General features: G+C 43.0%; 1 protein-coding gene across 7 annotated transcripts; it reads right to left on the minus strand.

Moving 5' to 3' along the window:
- Positions 1-750: 750 nt before the first annotated feature.
- SUPT7L (SPT7 like, STAGA complex gamma subunit) lies at positions 751-18609 on the minus strand. Of its 7 annotated transcripts, none has more exons than XM_030557309.1 (5): positions 18547-18609; positions 17188-17818; positions 8701-9025; positions 5937-6174; positions 751-1493 (listed from the first exon to the last, which is right to left on the minus strand). In XM_030557309.1, the coding sequence occupies exons 2-5, from the start codon at positions 17598-17600 to the stop codon at positions 1231-1233; spliced, it is 1239 nt and encodes a 412-aa protein (XP_030413169.1). In that variant the 5' UTR covers positions 17601-17818; positions 18547-18609; the 3' UTR covers positions 751-1230. The 7 variants fall into 7 exon arrangements, with proteins under 7 accessions (XP_030413169.1, XP_030413165.1, XP_030413170.1 ...); XM_030557305.1 differs by having other exon boundaries at positions 18500-18587; XM_030557310.1 differs by lacking the exon at positions 18547-18609 and adding an exon at positions 18076-18527 and having other exon boundaries at positions 17188-17624.
- Position 18610: the final 1 nt, after the last annotated feature.

The following is an 18610-nucleotide window of genomic DNA, read 5'->3' on the forward strand; positions in this document are numbered from 1 at the left end:
AAAGGGGGGGTCTCTGTGACCAAACCCATTACATTACTTTTCCTTTTTGACAAGTGGGGAAACAAAATCAAGGGGGTTGCATCTTCCTTAGGTTACAGGAGTCACTGACAGAGCTGGGAATAGAACAAAGATCTCCCATTTCCTAAGTCCTCTCTTTAACCAACCATGCTTTAAATATTTGGATAGTTCTCTGACCACTAGACAGTACCTTTAACATTGAGACAACTGTTTTTAATACTGATGTCCATGAAACTCTATGGCCACTGATTCTTATAAGACACGCAGGAGAGTTTTATCTGTTTGGCTTCTATTTCTGTACAATGGAAAATGAAATACAATCATGAAAGAGAATTAGGGCCATGAATGTTACATGAAGAAACAAAAACACCATGCCAGAAGCTTGTTCTTTCAGAAGATTAATGTGCAATTGTAAGGACAAATATGAGGCTCAGTAAACCTCCCTTGAACCTCCCAATGGGTTATAGGTATTGAGCCGATTTAAGCCAGGGTTCCTACTTGACTCATGATCATTCCAGTTTTGGTTAAGAGAGACACTCAATTAATCAAATTAAAAGCTCTGAGTTGAACATTAGCTGTGGATCCACAGAACAAAAATAATTATTGTTACCTATCAGCTGCGCCATTAAAAGAAAACAGGAACCAAAACAGAAGCTATTTCAAATGTCAAGATAGCAGCTTCAAACAGAGCAAGGCAGTTGGGTTGAAATTGCCACATACAATCCAACAAAATAAAGAAAACTGTTTATTACCAGGGCCAGCGCTCGGTAAGGCTAATTGCTCCCTGTTCCACTTTGAGAAGTTCACTGTCAAGATCCAGCCTTGACTCCCCTGGCTCAGTGAGTATAAACAGCCACTGTCAACAAGACCACTAGCCTGCTTTCTCTCCCGCTCTCCCACCCCGCCAGAGATCTGGTGACACTGCCATGTTTGCAGGATGGGGATGGGTCCCATTTTGAGTTCTCCTGCAGTCTCATGGATGGGGATGCAGAGCAGAGCCCAATGGGAAGAGGAGTCATGGGCAAAATGAAGATGGGTGGGTTGATGTGCACTGCAGATTGAACCTCATATGATAATTTCACAGACTGTCCCCCAAAACCCAGGGTCAACACTGGTTATTATAGTCCCCGTGGTACCAAAGGCCCTGTTGGCTCATTTCAAGTCACTGTCACACATTAGCAGGATTCGAAAGAAAAAGAGACCTCTTCCCTTTCACATCTTCTTCATCTTCTTCTTGCAGCGTTGGTTGAAGACAGGTGAGGATCCCATCAGGCTGTCAGGAGAATGAGAACCATAACTGCTCTCAGAGCCATTGGGGCTCTGCGGCATCCCAGCTTCGCTCATGCCCGACATGGGCTCCTCGAAGACATCGCTGCCTAGGACCCCATGCCCATGAACATTGCCCTCCTCACTTTCCTGAGGCTCCATTTTCACCTGAGCCAAGTTCCAGAGAGGGGAAGCATTGACCTCAGCACCTGGAGAGAGACAGAGTACTCATTAAGCACCAAGCAAAGAGTGCATGGGAACACATGTACAGGTGCAAAGGGCAGCAGATCAGTGGAGAAAGAGCAAGAGCAGGCTAACCCCTAAGGCTGGGCTCATGAGGTTGGGGACAGAACGGCTGTGAAACAAAAAGACAAAGCATATAAAAGCAGTGTTTACTTTGATCACCTCCCTCCTAGGGCAGGGGCTGACTAAGCCCGCACTGCCCCTCACCTCTCTTCACTGCAGCCCTCTGTGAAATTTCCCAAGAGAATGAGTCAGTTTTAGAAGGGCCAGGTATCCTCAAGAACTCAACAGCATCAGCTAGTGCCAAGAACACAGGGGTCAGGCCAAGATGCCCAGGCCCTGCATGGAGTCAGGACTTGGAGGACACAGCAGTATCACCGTGGGGTGATGCCTTTATGGGCTCCGCAAGCCCTATAGTGCCAGCAGTGCCGGACTCCAAGCTGTTCTGTGAAGAGATGGGAAATGGGGGAATCTTCTCCTCAGTGATTCCCTGAGGCCTGCTGAGGTGGTAATAATTTCTTCCCAAAACTTCAACCAAGAACTCCTTTAGGAGGTCAGTGAAAGCTGGATTAATGGCCCACCAAACCTTTGCCCATTTTTCATTTTTATGCCAGCTCTTCTACTTGATTCCAGACAGGGGCAGAAGAGGACCATTAACACCACATCCCTGTCTTGACCAGAAGCAAAAAAGCATAAGATTACAAGCAAGTCTCTTCTCAGAGGCTCAGAAGATTGGCCATGAAATATGGAACCTTTCACTTCTTGGTCACTTGGTTTAAACTGTGTTCAGGTAAACAGTGATTAAGCCATCAGTCATCTGATATCTGTTCCGTGGCCCATATGAAAGGAACGGGGTGGTTCTTAGTTCAGTTCATAATGGCTAAATGTCCACATCACAAAGCCCAACACTATTAAGAAGTTAGTTATTTTATTTCTATCATAGGATCGATGTGCCTTTTGTGTAAGATTAAATCCAAGTTGTTGTTGTTGTTGTTGTTTTTCCAACACAGTGATGGGTGAATTTTGTTTTGATTTAATGTTGTCCTTAAGAGGAATAATTATAGATTTTTTTATTTCTGCAAATTTATTTTGAAAGAGAAAAAGACAAAAAACCCACTACAACTGATACTAATTGGGCCCCTTGTTGAGAGTCTTAGCATAACAACCAAGGACTGAAGGGAGACTGAAATCTTCTCTCGCTCCTCAAATTTGATCCCTGGAGGTCAGGGTTAAATTCACATGAAAAATAAAATGCAGATGCAAACTAAGAAGCCAGCTTGGGAGATTTCCAAACCTAGTCTGCAGACTCAAGAGGCTTACCTCAAGTTTAAATAAGCATCTAAGCTTCTGGGTGCTGAGCCAAACATTTTGTACTTCCCCTGTTACTAGTAATTATACAAAGAGAATCCTCCCCTTAACATCACAATGGTGTTTGCATTGTAAACTTTCACAACTGCTTAGCCCAAACAAGGGCTTAGGGAAGGGGTCGTCAACCTTTCAGGAGTGGTGTGCCACGTCTTCATTTATTCACTCTAATTTAAGGTTTTGCGTGCCAGTAATACATTTTAACATTTTTAGAAGGTCTCTTTCTATAAGTCTATAATATATAAGTAAACTATTGTTGTATGTAAAGCAAATAAGGTTTTTAAAATGCTTAAGAAGCTTTATTTAAAATTAAATTAAAAAGCAGAGGCCCCCCAGAGCAATGGCCAGGACCCGGGCAGTGTGAGTGCCGCTGAAAATCAGCTCGCGTGCCACCTTCGGCACCCATGACATAGGTTGCCTACCCCTGGCTTAGGGAGACCCTATGTTGTGGGCAGCAGGCAGCACAGGCTGTGCTGGTCTAGGAGCTAGATAGCCAGGAAGAACTACAGGGCCTAGTGGTGTCCAGAAGCCTTAATAAAAATCCCCATTATGTTCATTACAAGTGAATCTATCCTCTTTTCAACCATGAGGATACATCATTAACATGCTATCAGGCTTAAGGCTACAATCCCAGTCTAAACAATAATCGGAGGGTTTCCTTCTTTCACCAGTTTCACGTCACCATTAAGGCCTATTCCCATTAGCTCCCTTTGTCATTGAGTGTTGTCACCAATGAGTAAAACTAATTAACATTTACACAGGACATTTCATCTTCAGAGCACTTTAACATCAAAGCACATAACAAATTAACGTATTAATTCTCAAAACACTCTCACCACATGACAAAGAAATAGTATCCCAATGTTTGTCTCCAGTTCCCCGTCTGCAAAGAGATGAAGTGATTTGCCCATGACCACAACAAAGGACATACTCAGAGGCAGGATTAGAACTCATGAGCCTCTGATTCCTAGTTTTGTGCTCAAACCACTGGACATTGCTGTCTCCCTAATAGGCTCATTCCCATTTTGAAGATGTCGATATTCTAATTCCAGTAGCTTCCTCTCCCTCCATCTGATGTTATGCACTCAACATTGCCCAGCTCCACAGTGGGACTCCTTTAAAGAGAGATGTGGTTTCCAGCACACACAGGCCCTTGCACAGTGAACAGGGATCTTCAGAGAGGAACAGAACATTTCTATTCATACTTAGAAAACATCAGTCTGATATCAGAGGAGCACAGGGCATTGAATATACAGCTAGTATGTTATCCTCTGGGTCTCAAGTGGTAGATGCTAATACCAAGTTTTTCAGATGAATCAGTCATAATCCCTTATGTCCCAGGAGTAGTTCTCCATTCCCTCCCACACAAAATAAGAGCACTTCACATTTCAGAGGCACTGCAGAAAACAATACAAGTTCCCAGCAAAACATCTGAGCGATTTGTGTTTTTTAAAACCCAAGTGTGTTATTCTTTAAACAAATAGTAGACTCCGACAGCTAGTCTCCCCTCAGTGCACATGTAACTTGGATTAAGGTTAATAGAAGAGACCTCATCATTTTTAACTGGGTTTCTGAGTGAAACACTTATTTCTGCGGGGAATGGCTGAGTTCAGGTGCTTGTATATACAAATCAAAACACACATTCTTTGAATGTCGGAGTTCTTCATAATTTTCCAGAGAACTCAGAGTCGGTGCATGGGCCTGACTTGATAGCCATAGAGAGTGAAACTTGTATGTAGATACAGAACAGGTACAAACACAGGTGGTAGTGGTACAAGATTCTCTCACACCGTCAACCAATATGCCTCAATTCTGACCTGGAGTGATGACTTCTAGGAGCAAGAGGGGAGTTCAGTCTCCATGGCCCAATCAGTCCTTGCTATCATTGCTGAAGCTGCTAATTTAGTGGTGGTTTCGTGATGTGAACACTCATCTACTAGAATGGGACAGAGAGCTGCCAGCCCATTTCACATAATTGATCAAATACCAATCAGAAGGTGATGACAATCAATCACTATCAGCTTGGGCCAAATTCAGTCCTGGAGGTGAGCATTAAGTCCCATCAACCAGTTCCCCCTTCCCTCATTATTTGGTTCTTGCTCTTATACCCAGGTCAAAGAATGTGGACCACAATTTTTCGATTACACTGAGTCATGAGCGACCTGGCAAGTTTGATTAGTCTGTTCAGCACTGTAAAACTTCACAGAAAACTAACAAACTAGAAGCTCCCCCAGCAGCCAGCTGGCAGAACTAAACACGCCCAAACTAATCCAGCTACAGGCATCCTCAGACAAGATTCTCATTGCAAGTGAAACTATTTCTGTGCTGATCGTTTCAGGAAATGGTAAACTCCTGGCACCACCTCAAAAAACAGAAAATCTGTTGGATTCTTTTTGTAACTGTTCATTCATTAGGAATCAGAATAAAAAGCAGCTTTTTTTTTTGGTTGCTTCATATGCAAAAGGAAAGTCTGTTGGCCCTCATCTTATACCCATTTTACAAGCGTTCAAAAGTATTCTCCCTTTATTATACTGGATTGGCAGAAGGTTACCCTTATTCAAACATATACTACCATAATGCTATGCTAGTAGCAGCAAACACTTGAGTAATATTATTGTAAGCTGCAGTGCGTGAACCATTACTGTAGAATGGAACACCATAAGGGCTTACATGCTTCCAATGACTGCAGCCATTGCTGTAGAATATTTTCTACTGGATACTTTTTATGCTAGCACAATGGCTGCTTTCATGAGAGTAACATTAGTGCAAACTGTGCATCTTGCAGTATTACTGCCGAATATTCCAAACTACTTGTATGGGATAAATCTCTAGCACTTCATTAACTACATTACATTTTGCTCCCTGTTTTGTATCTTGTATTTGTGCAAGGTTTTAAATAAACCTCACTGCTGCTTTTTAATTTAAAATAGAACTCTCCACGTGACCAAAACCAACCCCCATCAGCTGTAGCTTTGCTAAAGTAAAATACATGAGGCCATTCGGAAAAGCTGAGGGAGTGTTTACAACAGAAGGCTGCCTCTTACCTGTAGCCTGCGGTGATGCCTCTACTTCCAGATTGGCAGAAAAACGCTCACTCTGAGCTCCAAGGACTCCCACAGGCAAAGACTGGTCACCAGATGCCAGATCTCCCTCCAGCTCTTCACTTATGGGAAAGGTGATATCACTGACTGGCTCCTCCTTAATCTTCACAGGTTTTGTGTCTTCTGCTGCCTTTTCAGGGTTGACAATCTTCTCATACTCTTCAGAGAGCTGTTTGCTAACCTGCCAGTGATCATTGGAGACAAAAAGGCTGGGAATTTTCAGACAAAGCAGTGAAAGCAACTGTGTTGCAATGTTCCCTCTCTCCAACAGATCACTGGTTTCTAATCAAAGGAAACAGGTACTCAAGCAGATATAAATTATACACATTAATAATGATGATGTTTTGTCCTTTCACAACTTCTGATGATTTCAAAGGACTTCAACAGGGTTAATTCATTAAGGCTTCAGTAAGGTTAACACACTCCTGTCTGGTGAATAAGTATCAACAGCCTTATTTCATAAATGGGGGGAAATGGGGGCCCAGAAATTAGCAAACTCACCCACTCAAGATCACACAGCAAGTCTGGGGCACAACAAGAAATAGAACCCATGTGTGTCCTGAGTCCCACTCCTAAAGTTTAACTTCTGAGCTATCTGTCACCATTTTTTATCACAACCTACAGAGCCTGGCTATCTTTTGTTCAATGAACAACAGAAACACAGTGAACATTTTCTCCAGCCATCTGATTGAAATGAATATAGGGATGAAATTCAGCAGCAACCCTTCACCTCTAAAAACTTAGGCTCTTATCACCATACATCATCAATGAACTGAATTTTGCAGTCTAAGTGTAGCTACTACTCGTTCTTGTCTGTATCACACATTTCTGTAATGTTCAGGAGCCTTTTGCTTGGGATAGGACCAGGTTAGAATTACAGCGACTGTTACAGGTCTAGACTGAGCTGCAGTGGCACAGCTGTTTTAAAACAAAACATACTTCCTTGTCTAGACATACCCCAGAATAGCAGAGGTTACTGCAAGTCAAGAGTTAGCTGTAGTGGTACAGCTATGCGGGAAACACAGACCTCAAAACAGCAAGGGGTGCTGTCGGTGGGGACTGAGATTACTAGCCAGAGTCTGTCTCTTTAATAAATATTCAAATTGAACAAAAAGGTATTCATAATGCAAAAAGAGTCTATTTTAACCAATACAATCTTCATTTTTGAACAAAAAAATCTTTTAGTGAAGAGGAATCCAGATGATGTAGCTTTTTTAATAAACATCAGAACCACTCACAATTTATATGCCATTGACATTTGCAGGTCTGTGATTTATGCAAACTCTGTCCAAGTCACAGGGTGCCATGTAGGAAGAATGTGGAAGTGCAACTGAGCTGCTCCAAAAGTCTCTCAAATACCAAGGTAGGGAGCACAGACTAAATCCCTAGGAAGATCAGATGAGGCAGATTTTGCCTCCGGTCATGGACTCTACAGGGGAGTACAATTCTCTTCTCAATGAACATCAATATCATTCTCCTTCACATTCACAGCATTTACATGAGCCCATGATGGGGAGAATCTCTTTATGTCTAAGTCACTAAAACAATATATCAGCGTTTAACTCTGTGGAAAAACTAGTACAAAAGAAACCAGTTCCCTGCAGTGATAACAGAAATTTATATTGCATTTTTCACTCCAAAGAGCTTTATCAAATCCGGAGTTGTTTCACCCTGAACCAGGAGCTGTTTCAGCATTCACTGAAAAACGCAGCCACTTCTGGGAACAGGAGGCAGCAGCTGTTTAACAGCTCACAGAAAGACTACATGGCAGCGTTTTCTCAGACTGAACTTTCTGTACAATTTCAACCAACCACCTCATTTCACGAGCTATATGTTAAAATTAGGTTGGTTTGTGCGTTCACTGCTTTACATTACTAAAATACAGCTAAACATCCCAATGACCAACAGAAATAGAAATCCAGTTGATAAATCAGTACTGACTTTTTCCTTCTTCTGAATTTTGTTTTCCTTACATGGAAACTGTTTCACTTGTATGTCAAGTTGAACCCTGTTTAACTCACTCCATCATTCTGATAAATACCAGGGCTTTCTAGTACTATGCATATCTCCTCACTCACTGCAGGATTACCATTCTATTCAACTAGACTCTAGAGAACCTCAGGAAATCAAAGTATCCTGTTTCTGTTATTGGGTGGTTTACACAAATCCATGGAAGATCAGATAAATTATGGGTCCAGTATTTGATGTAATTTAATCACATATTCCCTGGCTGAACAGGCTCTCTCTGTAGAAGAATTTACTTGTTTAATTTTGAAGAGATCTATTGTTTGAAAATAGATGATCAAACAAGTTGTGGAAGCTTCTGGTGGAGAAAAGAATTTGGGGAAGGTCCCAACAATTTTCCTTTCTTATCTCCTTTGTTGAGCTAATCCACTTTCTGGACAGAAACACAGCTTCCTCCCGGGCCAACCACCCACATATTTCTAGATCGGCAAAAGGGCAGACAGCTAAGGGGTTTCCTCCCTTGGAGGCCAGGCATGCTACTACCACAACACTCCTAGCCCCCACGCAGCCCACATGGGGAGGTTATCACCTTCTGTTTTTACTAAAACCCTCCCTGACCCCCCAAAATAAGAGCTCTAGTTGGACGTTAACTCACTGATCCAGACAGTTCTCTATATAGCAACAAGAGACTGCACTAGGAGTGTCTTTCATTAAGCAGCATTTTTTACATCTCTATCCTTACCTGCAGCATGTAGCTGTGATAATCCTTAATGCGGTGCTGCCAGAACTTCTGCAGAGAGAGTACACTGCCAATGCCCACTTCGTGGAACACCTGTTCCATTACGTCTGGGAAAGGCGTCTGCCCAAGTCGAGCTTCTCGATCCACAGTGAAGCGCAACAGCTTGGTGAACTTCAAGCAGTACTCATGAGCAATGTCTGTCAGGGTCTCCAGGACGCTCTCATTGGCACACTCGAACCCCGCATGGGCCAGGATGGTGGCCATGGACTGGTAGAGAAGCTGCCGGCAGGAGGTCCAACTCAGCTCAGTTACTGGTTCCCCTTTCCCTCTAAAAGCAGAGAGGACAACATGAGCAGGCCTTCACCCACCTCAGGAAAATCGAGAAGAGGAAAAAAACTGTTGACTGTTAAAAGATCTGTGCCATTAATTTAGAAGAGGAGACCTGCAAAGGAAAAGCAGTTGGGTTTGGGTCCTTTATGGCATCTCTTATGTATGGAGGAGGCCTAGAAGGTTTATTGGCTGAAATGTAGAGTCTCATCTTTCTTTTTTATGCTAGAAGACACCTTGAGTGACTCAAATGTGGACTGAGCTTTCTCAGCCCTTAATTAAACCAAGAGCTTTTCTCCCAGAGATCTGAATTAAACAGTGCTAAACACACACACAAAAAAGGAGTTTTAACAACCTGAATGCAAATCTCTTCCCCTCTCAGTTAATCAGGTTTCACTTCCTTGTTATCTCTAATGTCACAGGCCTATTAGCTCTCCAGTCATCCATGGAGGCTTCCAAGACAGACAAGATGTAAATTTGTAACATAAAAAAACAAGCAGAGCACACACACTTTGTTAAATCATAAAGTATACACAAAAAGGTACACGCCCATTTTTTCCAGGTCACCTCTAAGCAATGCACTTGGTGCTATAGAAAAAGCAGGGGGAGAGAGCACAATTTGCAATGTAACACAAAGCATGCTGGGAAATCCAGAGAAAGGTGGTGTCTTAGAACAGGGGTTCATAGCTTAGGGGTTGTGACCACAGTGCCCTTCCTCATACTGGGAGCAAGGGGGTCCTGGCTACATCCCAACTAGATGGGAAGCAGAGGGTAGAAGAGGTCTCAGTATGGGAGAGGCTGAGAACCACTTGCTTACAACATTTACAATATTCTCGTAATGAGTGTGTAAGAATTTTTTTACTGAGGTGGATTAGTATTTGGGAGTTTCACCAGGGAAAGAAAAGCTTTGAGGAATTTGAAAGACAAAAGAGCATATGCCTGGCCCAACAGACTTTAAAATTCATAGTTTCTGTTTACTTGGTATGGTTTTTGGTTGCTTTTTAATACTTCACTGAGTTCCAGCGGTTAAACTAGACCAGTTAATTTCACCTTCAGTTTCTGATCAGTTTCCTTTTCTGATCTCCTTACAAACCTAACTTCCTAATTCCTCACCTCCTCCACAAACACTCACACCACCAAATGTTTCCAATAAATTGCCACCACTTGATACCTTACAGATATCATCTGCTAACTGGTTAGTGGCTTGCTTAAGATGAGAGGTTGGTCTCACTGCAACGCATAGCATGCAGATGTCTACACCATAGAACATACCATCACAACTGGCACCTTTCAGTCTCAGAAAAAATGCATGGACTTCAGAGCTTCAGCTCCACTCTGATCCTTAAAGAGGGCCCCCGCAAAACAGGGCTGAGCCATGGTATGTGTGTGTCAGGTAGTGACTATCTATCTATCAGTACCAAAACCCTTCTGTGGATACCTAGACGGCTTCATTTGCCATGCTCTCAACTCCACATTTTTCACTAATATGAAATTCTTTTAAATAATAAAGTTAAAGAAAACAATAGCACAAGAAAAGCCTCAGATCAGGGTAATACCAGGGGGAATAAGAATAGCTGTGTGGACCCCAGGTCATTAACTTCTCCTAGCTATTAATCTCTATGAAGTGACTCATCTGGATTTTTATTTAATTATGCCATTTGCCTTAGAATGGAGAAAGCAGGTGCTCTGATACACCAACTGAAAGATCATCCATGCTGGTTTGTACCCTTTTTGTATTGCCATACTCTTCAGTAGCTCACGGAGAGCCCTATGCCTCTTACAACATCAGCACAGGGGGACTCATTCTCCACCTTCTTCCACAGCAGAAGAGAACCACTGTCAAAGCCAGGGACTGGTCTTTTCTTTTTAGGTGGGTAGAAAGGCATGGTTAAATATAGTTAGTAGCTGTCAAATGAGGCACTTTGCATGCTTAAACACTAGAGACATAATTCAGTTAGCCCATTTGGGATACACCACCACCTCCAGCTACTGATTAACAATGCACAGGAACATTTAGCAGCAAAGAAGAATATGGGAAAGAACCTAATTACCATGTGACCAGGACACTGAGGTCAAAGGAATATAGTCAATATAAAATAATCCATTTAGAGACCGAGAGAGAGAGAGACAGAAACAGAGTTTCCAGGTACTGTGCCTCTCTCTGTGTCTCCATCCCAATTTTTGGAGTTTCGTGAACACAGTTTCCTGGTTGGGTTTTTTTTGGTTGTTTTTGTTTTGGTGTTTTTTCCTCACAGGAACAACAGGAGAAGGTGATTAATGAATTAGTTATACAGGGGAAACAGTGAAACTTCCTGTAGACAAAGTACTGTCAAACGCCCTGGGTAAACACACTTGGGAAGGGAGAGAAAATTCCCCCACTCAACTCCTTTGAGCTATCCTCATATTTGCCAGTGCTTGTCTCAACAGGAAAACATTTTCAGACAGAAGAGCGAATTTTACATTGAAGGTGTCCTTGTGGCAACAAACCTTTGCAAAAAAGGCCATAAGATTTTTTTTTTAAAAAATGATTATAACTGGCAAGAATCTTGGCTTTACACCTCATTTAGAGTTTGGCATCTCCAGAAACACAGCTCTCCTAAACACCGATTCCTACTGACTTTAACAGCAGAATGCCACTTCCCACAGCTTCTAATACTTTCCAAGAAGTCTCCCATCCAACTACCAACCAAACCTGAGCCTGCTTAACACTTAATCAGTGTCACGTAGCTATGAATGAACAGAAGAATCTTTACCCCTAAGATTTAGTCACCGTGGGTTGGCAAGTCCCAGATTTGCAAGTGTGTAATTTCATGGCTTAGATTTCTATCATCTCTGCCTAAGAGGATCCAGGCTATTTTCAGTTACCATAAATACTATGAGATACTGGCCCATTTGACAATAGATCCTCATTTACATCATAGATCTACATAAAGATCTATGAACCCCTCTACATTTTTATGGACTACCAGTGCGGTAGACGATATGGAGGAAAACACATCTACCCAACCTAAGACTATATAAACTGAAATGCTGGTTTTTCCCCGTCCCCGTCAATGGGCCCGTAATGTATAGAATATCACTTCAGAGCAAATTGACAAATCTGCCAACTCAGATCAAACTTAGCCTTCAGAGTAAATGAGGTTGCCAGCCTCATAAAATGGCACATTTTCTGTGGCAGTTTCTTAACATAACAGCATGCCATCTGTCTACTGCCCCCATACGAAGCAATCAGAAGCATTCTTGTGTCCAAGCCGCTCTCTAGCAAGGCCATTTCCTTTAAAGGAAGGAAATTCTGGTGGGCCATTTCCTGTTTAACTAGCATGTTAAAGTGAAGGTAATTGGGCCAATTCAATACATGGAGCAACAACTGAGGTTCGCTCACATAAAATAATGGAAGGAAGTCATAGGCTGTTGATGGTGAGCACTGAACTAGCAGCAGGTCTAGGGAAAGAAAAGACTGCTTTCTCATGAGCACTTCAATTTTATGAAACATTACACTGCTGAGCTGATTTTTGCCAAATGAGGTGCAAAAATTCCCATCACTTGAGAACCATCTTTCCCCCACACAAAAGAGCAAAGAATGATGCTGGAAAAACAAAGTTAAATTAGTTACAAAGTGTGCTGGAGCAGTGATTCACAACCAACGGTACACAGAGGTTTTCCAGGGGGGTATATCAACTCCTCTAAACATTTGCCTAATTTTACAACAGGCTACATAAAAAGCACAAGCGAAGTCAGTATAAACTGAAGTTTCATACAATGACTTGTTTATACTTCTCTGTATACTATACGCTGAAATGTGAGTACAATATTTATATTCCAATTGATTTGTTTTATAATTTTATGGTAAAATTGAAAAAGTAAGCAATTTTTCAGTAGTAGTGTGCTGGGACACTTTTGTATTTTTTATGTCTGATTTTGTAAGCAAGTAGTTTTCAAGTAAGGTGAAACTTGGGGGTACACAAAACAAATCACCTGAAAAGGGTATAGTAATCTGGAAAGGTTGAGTGCCACCATGCTGGAGAACACAATGATTACAATAAGGAGAGCTCTGCTGGGCAAGGGGACTCTTAAGAACATAAGAGCAGCCATAATGGGTCAGACCAAAGGTCCATCAAGCCCAGTATCCTGTCCTCTGACAGTGGCCAATGCCAGGTGCCCCACGGGGAATGAACAGACAGGTTATCATCAAGTGATCCATACCCTGTCACCCAATCCCAGCTTCTGGCAAACAGAGGTTAGGGACACCATTCCTGCCCATCCTGGCTAATAGCCATCAATGGCTATCTTCCATAAATCTATCTAGCTCCCTTTTGAACCCCATGATAGTATCGGCCTTCACAACACCCTCTAGCAAAGAGTGTTGTGAAGGCCAATACTCTTTTTCCTTTCTGAATACACCTCTTTTTAAGTGTCTCCATTGTCTTTCATCTGCCTGCCCCCGGTTGTCCAGGGATAGCCAGGAACTGGTATAATTAGTGCTGATTTCACCCTTGGAAAACTGACTAGTTTCCAGGTGGATTATACCTAAACTGGCTGGGATTTGGGGATAAAATGCTGTACTAGTCCAGAGAAAGAGGGCTAATCTGCTTTGCATCCCCCAGTCTCTACTATCAGAAATCCTGATCCTCAGCACATTCTCCCCATGCAAGTTGCAACCCCATTGGGAAAAAAAATCAATCCCTAACCATTAGTGGGTACTTCCTGCCTGCTGCCACTCCCCAACCCGGGAGGGGTGTGGCGCCTGCACCTGAACCAGAAGGTCAGGGAAGCAACTAACAGAGTTAGAGAGAACAGCAATGGAGACCAGCTAAGAAACCTCTATTGACAAGTGAGAAAAAGCATTTGAGATGCTTTGGGGGAAAAGGGTGAGGGAGTAGGCTGTCTCTCTTTTGAAGATGGTTCCATGGCCGTTGGAGGCAGACAGAGAGAAAACTAGCAGTCGTGTTACGGTAGAAGTCTCCAGCTCAGATAGTAATTATAAATCTGCTGTACATTAAACTTTCAATGCTGAGAACTTAACCCTCTGTTTTCAGTTCCTACACCAATGAAAACCTGCTAGTCTTTCTTTTTGTAAGTATATACACACTCTGTTTCCTCTAGAATGAGAGTTATTACAGTGAATAAAGGAACTGGAATAGTTTAATCATCCAATTAGTCTGATACTATGTCTTTGGCAGTGGAACACTATAGATGCTTCAGAGGAAAACATAAAAGCCAACTGTATCATAAGGAGGAAACGTCTTCCCTATCTCTATTTAGGATCTTACACACTGAACAACGAGCACTGACAACCTTTGTACTTTTATTCTAGCTAGTGTAACTGCAGCTGCTATTTTTATTCACATAAAATGTCAGTTCAACACAGAGATTTTCTCTGTTCTATCCTAGAACTGAATAAAAGCATACACTACATGGACCTTCAAGTTCCTGTCCTGCAAGACAAGTCCCTGTCCTGCACACAATTAAACCATGTTTTGCATTAAACTCCAAATTCACCACAGCCCATTAAAAACTCCCTCTTTGTAACCCACAAAACATGTCACTCCCAAGTTGCACTGCACCAATTTTTCACAATTCTGTCCTTAAGCTTTCCTAGGTAGCTAACTGTTATAAATATTGTTTCCCTAGACCAGTGGTTCTCAGACTTTTGTACTGGGGACCCTTTTCAAATAGCAAACCTCTGAGTGTGACCCCTCTTATAAATTAAAAACACTTTTAAATATATCTAACACCATTATAAATGCTGGAGGCAAAGCGGGTTTAGGGTGGAGGCTGACAGTTCACAACCCTTTCCTCCGCATCCTTGGTAATAGCATTGCAACCCCGAGGGGTCCCAACCCACAATTAGGGAACTCCTGCCCCAGACCATCCTCAGTGACTGTAGCAGACAAGAAGAGGGTTGGAGTTCTGTTTTTATCAATAACTATCTTAATTACTCATTCCCTCTAAACATGAAAGGGATTTACAACATTTGTCTAAAACAAAGTGAAATCTGATCAAAAACATTTTGAACCTTGAATGAAAGCTCAACTAAAAAAAAAAAAAAAGCTTAACACGTCCGTGAAATGAAACAAGTTAGAATGAGTTAGCTACGCAAACTGTATGCAAAGTTAAACAAGATCCAAGTAAGCCTCACTTGACTTCCTATCTTAGGTACCTGAGGAGCTTTGAAAAAGGAAGTCAGTAGGGAAAATGCATTAATTGCATCTAATGGTTAAATTACATGACTACAAGTCATGATCTATGCCAAGGATCAGCAACCTTTGGCACGCAGCCCGCCAGAGTAAGCCCCCTGACAGGCTGGGCCGGTTTGTTTACCTGCTGCATCCGCAGGTTCAGCCGATCATGGCTGCCACTGGCTGCAGTTCGCCACTCCAGGCCAATGGGGGCTGCAAGAAGCGGCGGCCAGTACATCCCTCAGCCCACGCCGCTTCCCACAGCCCCCATTGGCCAGTGGGAACCACAACTGGCTGAACCTACAGATGCAGCAGGTAAACAATCCGGCTAGCCTGCCAAGAGGGCTTACTCTGGTTGGCCGTGTGCCAAAGGTTGCCAATCCCTGATCTAGGCTCTATGACATGACATGAGTTTTTGAGTGACCTTGGAAAAGCTACTTCACCCATATGCCTCTGTTCCCCATTTGTAAAATGGATGATGCCTGTTTTTGCAAGAGTACTGCAAGACTTGATTCACTAATATTTATAAACCACTACGAGGTCCTGAGGTATAAGGCACCATACTGAAGTACACATTACTATTACTATTTTTACTTGATGATATACACAACTAAACCATTTTCTGATGTAGCTGGCATTCCCAATCTTATCTTTATACAGCTGACCGTTTCTTTTTTACAAGATGATAATGTTCTTGCAAAGTGTTTATTGAAACAGTACCCCAACATGGTGTATGGGGGCACTGCATCACTACAGCTAGGACTTTCCAGTTCACTAGCAATTTTAAAAAACTGTTCTGGGTTGAACCAAAAAAAAATTATATATATTTTTTAAAATTTTCAGCAAATCCAAGCACCAAAAAAAAAAATTTCAAATTGTTTAGTTTCAACAAAATCAAAATATTTTGTTTTGATTTAGACCATTTTAAACATCGGACTTAGTTTTAATTGTTTCAAATAAATAAACCCCACAATATTGTTCTGAAGGTGTCAAAACATTTTGATTTTTTTCTCATTTTTGTATGGGTTTTGTTGGGTTTTTCTTAAGCCAAACAGTTTGGCAAAATTGATACAAATTAGCAAAACATTTTGGTGTTGCCAAATAGGCATTTCTCACTGAAAAAGATTTTGGATGAAAAATGTCATCCTGCTCTACTTTCAAGTGAGACAGAAAGTAGAATTCCTAGCCATTTGTGGTCCTTAAAGATCCCACAGCAGGGGTCCTATCCAAACTCAATTGGTTAATCACTTTCTGTTGACCTAAATTCCCCCCATTTCAATAGAAGTTATTCTTCTCTCCCACAACAGGTATGGAGTGGCTACCTTATTCCACCTAAGGGCATACTGTATTATAATGGTGAGAGATCTCTGTAAATAAAACTATACACCTTGGCATCCTGTAGAAAACCGCACTGTCTCTTGTTAATGTAGGGCTGGCAAAATAGACTGCTGTTTGAAAACCCCAGAGACTGGACCCCTATTATTTACCCAAAGAACAGGTGGAGCAGAGGCAGAAGCAATGCAAGTTTCCTACAAGCTGTCCCACTAGCCCTCAGTTGGAAAAGCCAGTTTTAGGGAGAATGGAATTCAGTGTCCATAACCATACAATTCTCTAAACTGGATTTGAACCAGCAACTGGATTTAAATGAGGAATCTACAGATCAAAGACTATCTTTGAACTTCTACAGCTCCTTCCATCAGATGTCAAAACACATTTACAAACACTAAGCCTCACCCTGCTGAGAGATAAATCAGAATTGCTAACCACATTTTACAAATAGCAAATGAATACACAGGCAAGAGTAGAATTCAGGATTTCCAACTTTAGTCTCCTTCTCTAATCATTATACCTTAGTCTCCCTCCCTCCTTAATGATCCTCTGAGACAGTCACTCCCCGAAAAGGATTCATCTGAGTGCCTCCGTACATATAAAGTTGTCTGACTTCATTGCAGCAGAGACTTAATCTAAAGTGACATCAACACACCTATAAAAGTCACTCTCTGGATCACTGTGCCTTAGCTGAAATGGCATTTTGGGGGTTTTACTATCCAGAGGAAGCAGGTCATCAGGGAGGGGTGGGGAGGCAGGACAGGATGGCAGAGGCTCATTCTCGTCCGTCTTTATGCCCTCCACTTGCTGCTGGTTCTGGGCCTGAGCCATGGCAATGAGGCTGCGCAGCCGTCTGTTGTGTTGGATGAGCTGAATGGTGTGAATGGTAAGGCTACAGGGCTCCGAGGGGATGTCCAGCATGGTGGGTGGCCTGGGCTTGTTTGCAGAGGGCTGATGTAATGGAGGATCTTGAACTTCCACAGTGCGAAACTCCCGCTGAAGCAAATCAAAGGAGCTACGGTTGGCCTGACTGGTCGACACTGGAATCTCACCCCAATATCGCAGCATTTTGACGCAAATAAGGTATAGCACCTAAAGTAAGAGAGAAAGGCTTTGAGGAGAGAGTGGGCTTTTGATAGAAGAAACAAAGGAGTTAGGAAACTCCAAGCACCCTTCCAGTTATGAACAGCAAAAAATTCTCATTCAAGGACATGCTGAGAAGAAGTACGATCTTCAGAACACTTGCAAGAGGGTGCTGTTCTTAAGAGATTACATGGCTGCTGCCCCTAGAGAAAAAGGAAGACAGACATAAGCTTGTTTCAGATTTATAATGCAGACTTTACTTCTTCTGTGAATTTTTTCTTTCGGTGAGGGAGAACTGACAACCCAATTTGCCTAGTCTAGGGGAAATTTCAGAAGTCCAGTGGGTCTACTGTGTGTATGGAATTAGCTCCTGGTGGTGTTCAGTCATCTGAGCACTCCACATAGATCTTTCTTCAGTAAATCAGAGCAGTAAGAACTCAGAACAAAGCATATGACTTACTGCTTTACTTTACTCCCTCCCTCAGCCGCGGGAGATGGTCTATGACACCCTCAGGAGACGGAACCCCGGCCTGGGAGCGAGGCACAAAGTATTAGTCCAAACAGCGCCTTGCGCTTGTGCAGCGCTTTCCCCCGCAGGCTCCCACAGGCTTTCCAGACCTTCGGGAAGTCTGGGCCCCTCCTGCGGCTGCACCGTGCTGGAGGCAGCAGCCCCCAATTGCCGAGAGGGGACGGACCAGGACCACGCAACGAGTCAGCGGCGAAGCCGGGGGCAGACCCCGGAGCTGCGAGCGCCGCGGCCCGGCTGGAGGAGAATCAGGGGACGGAGCCGCCACCAGGCTCGAGGGGAAGCGCCCGTAGGTCTGGCTGAGCCCTGCGGGGAGCACAGGGGGAGGGACCGGAGCAGAGGATCCCACCCCCTTTACCGAGCCCCGGCCCGCAACAGACGCCGGAAGCCTCGCGCTGTTGACACTTCGCAACCGATGGACTCCGATTGCCCCTCAGCCGCTGACCCGGATGTAAACGATGTTCCGTTG

The sequence above is a fragment of the Gopherus evgoodei genome, chromosome 3, assembly GCF_007399415.2.
Source record: "Gopherus evgoodei ecotype Sinaloan lineage chromosome 3, rGopEvg1_v1.p, whole genome shotgun sequence".
In the NCBI taxonomy this organism is placed as follows: Eukaryota; Metazoa; Chordata; order Testudines; family Testudinidae; genus Gopherus; species Gopherus evgoodei.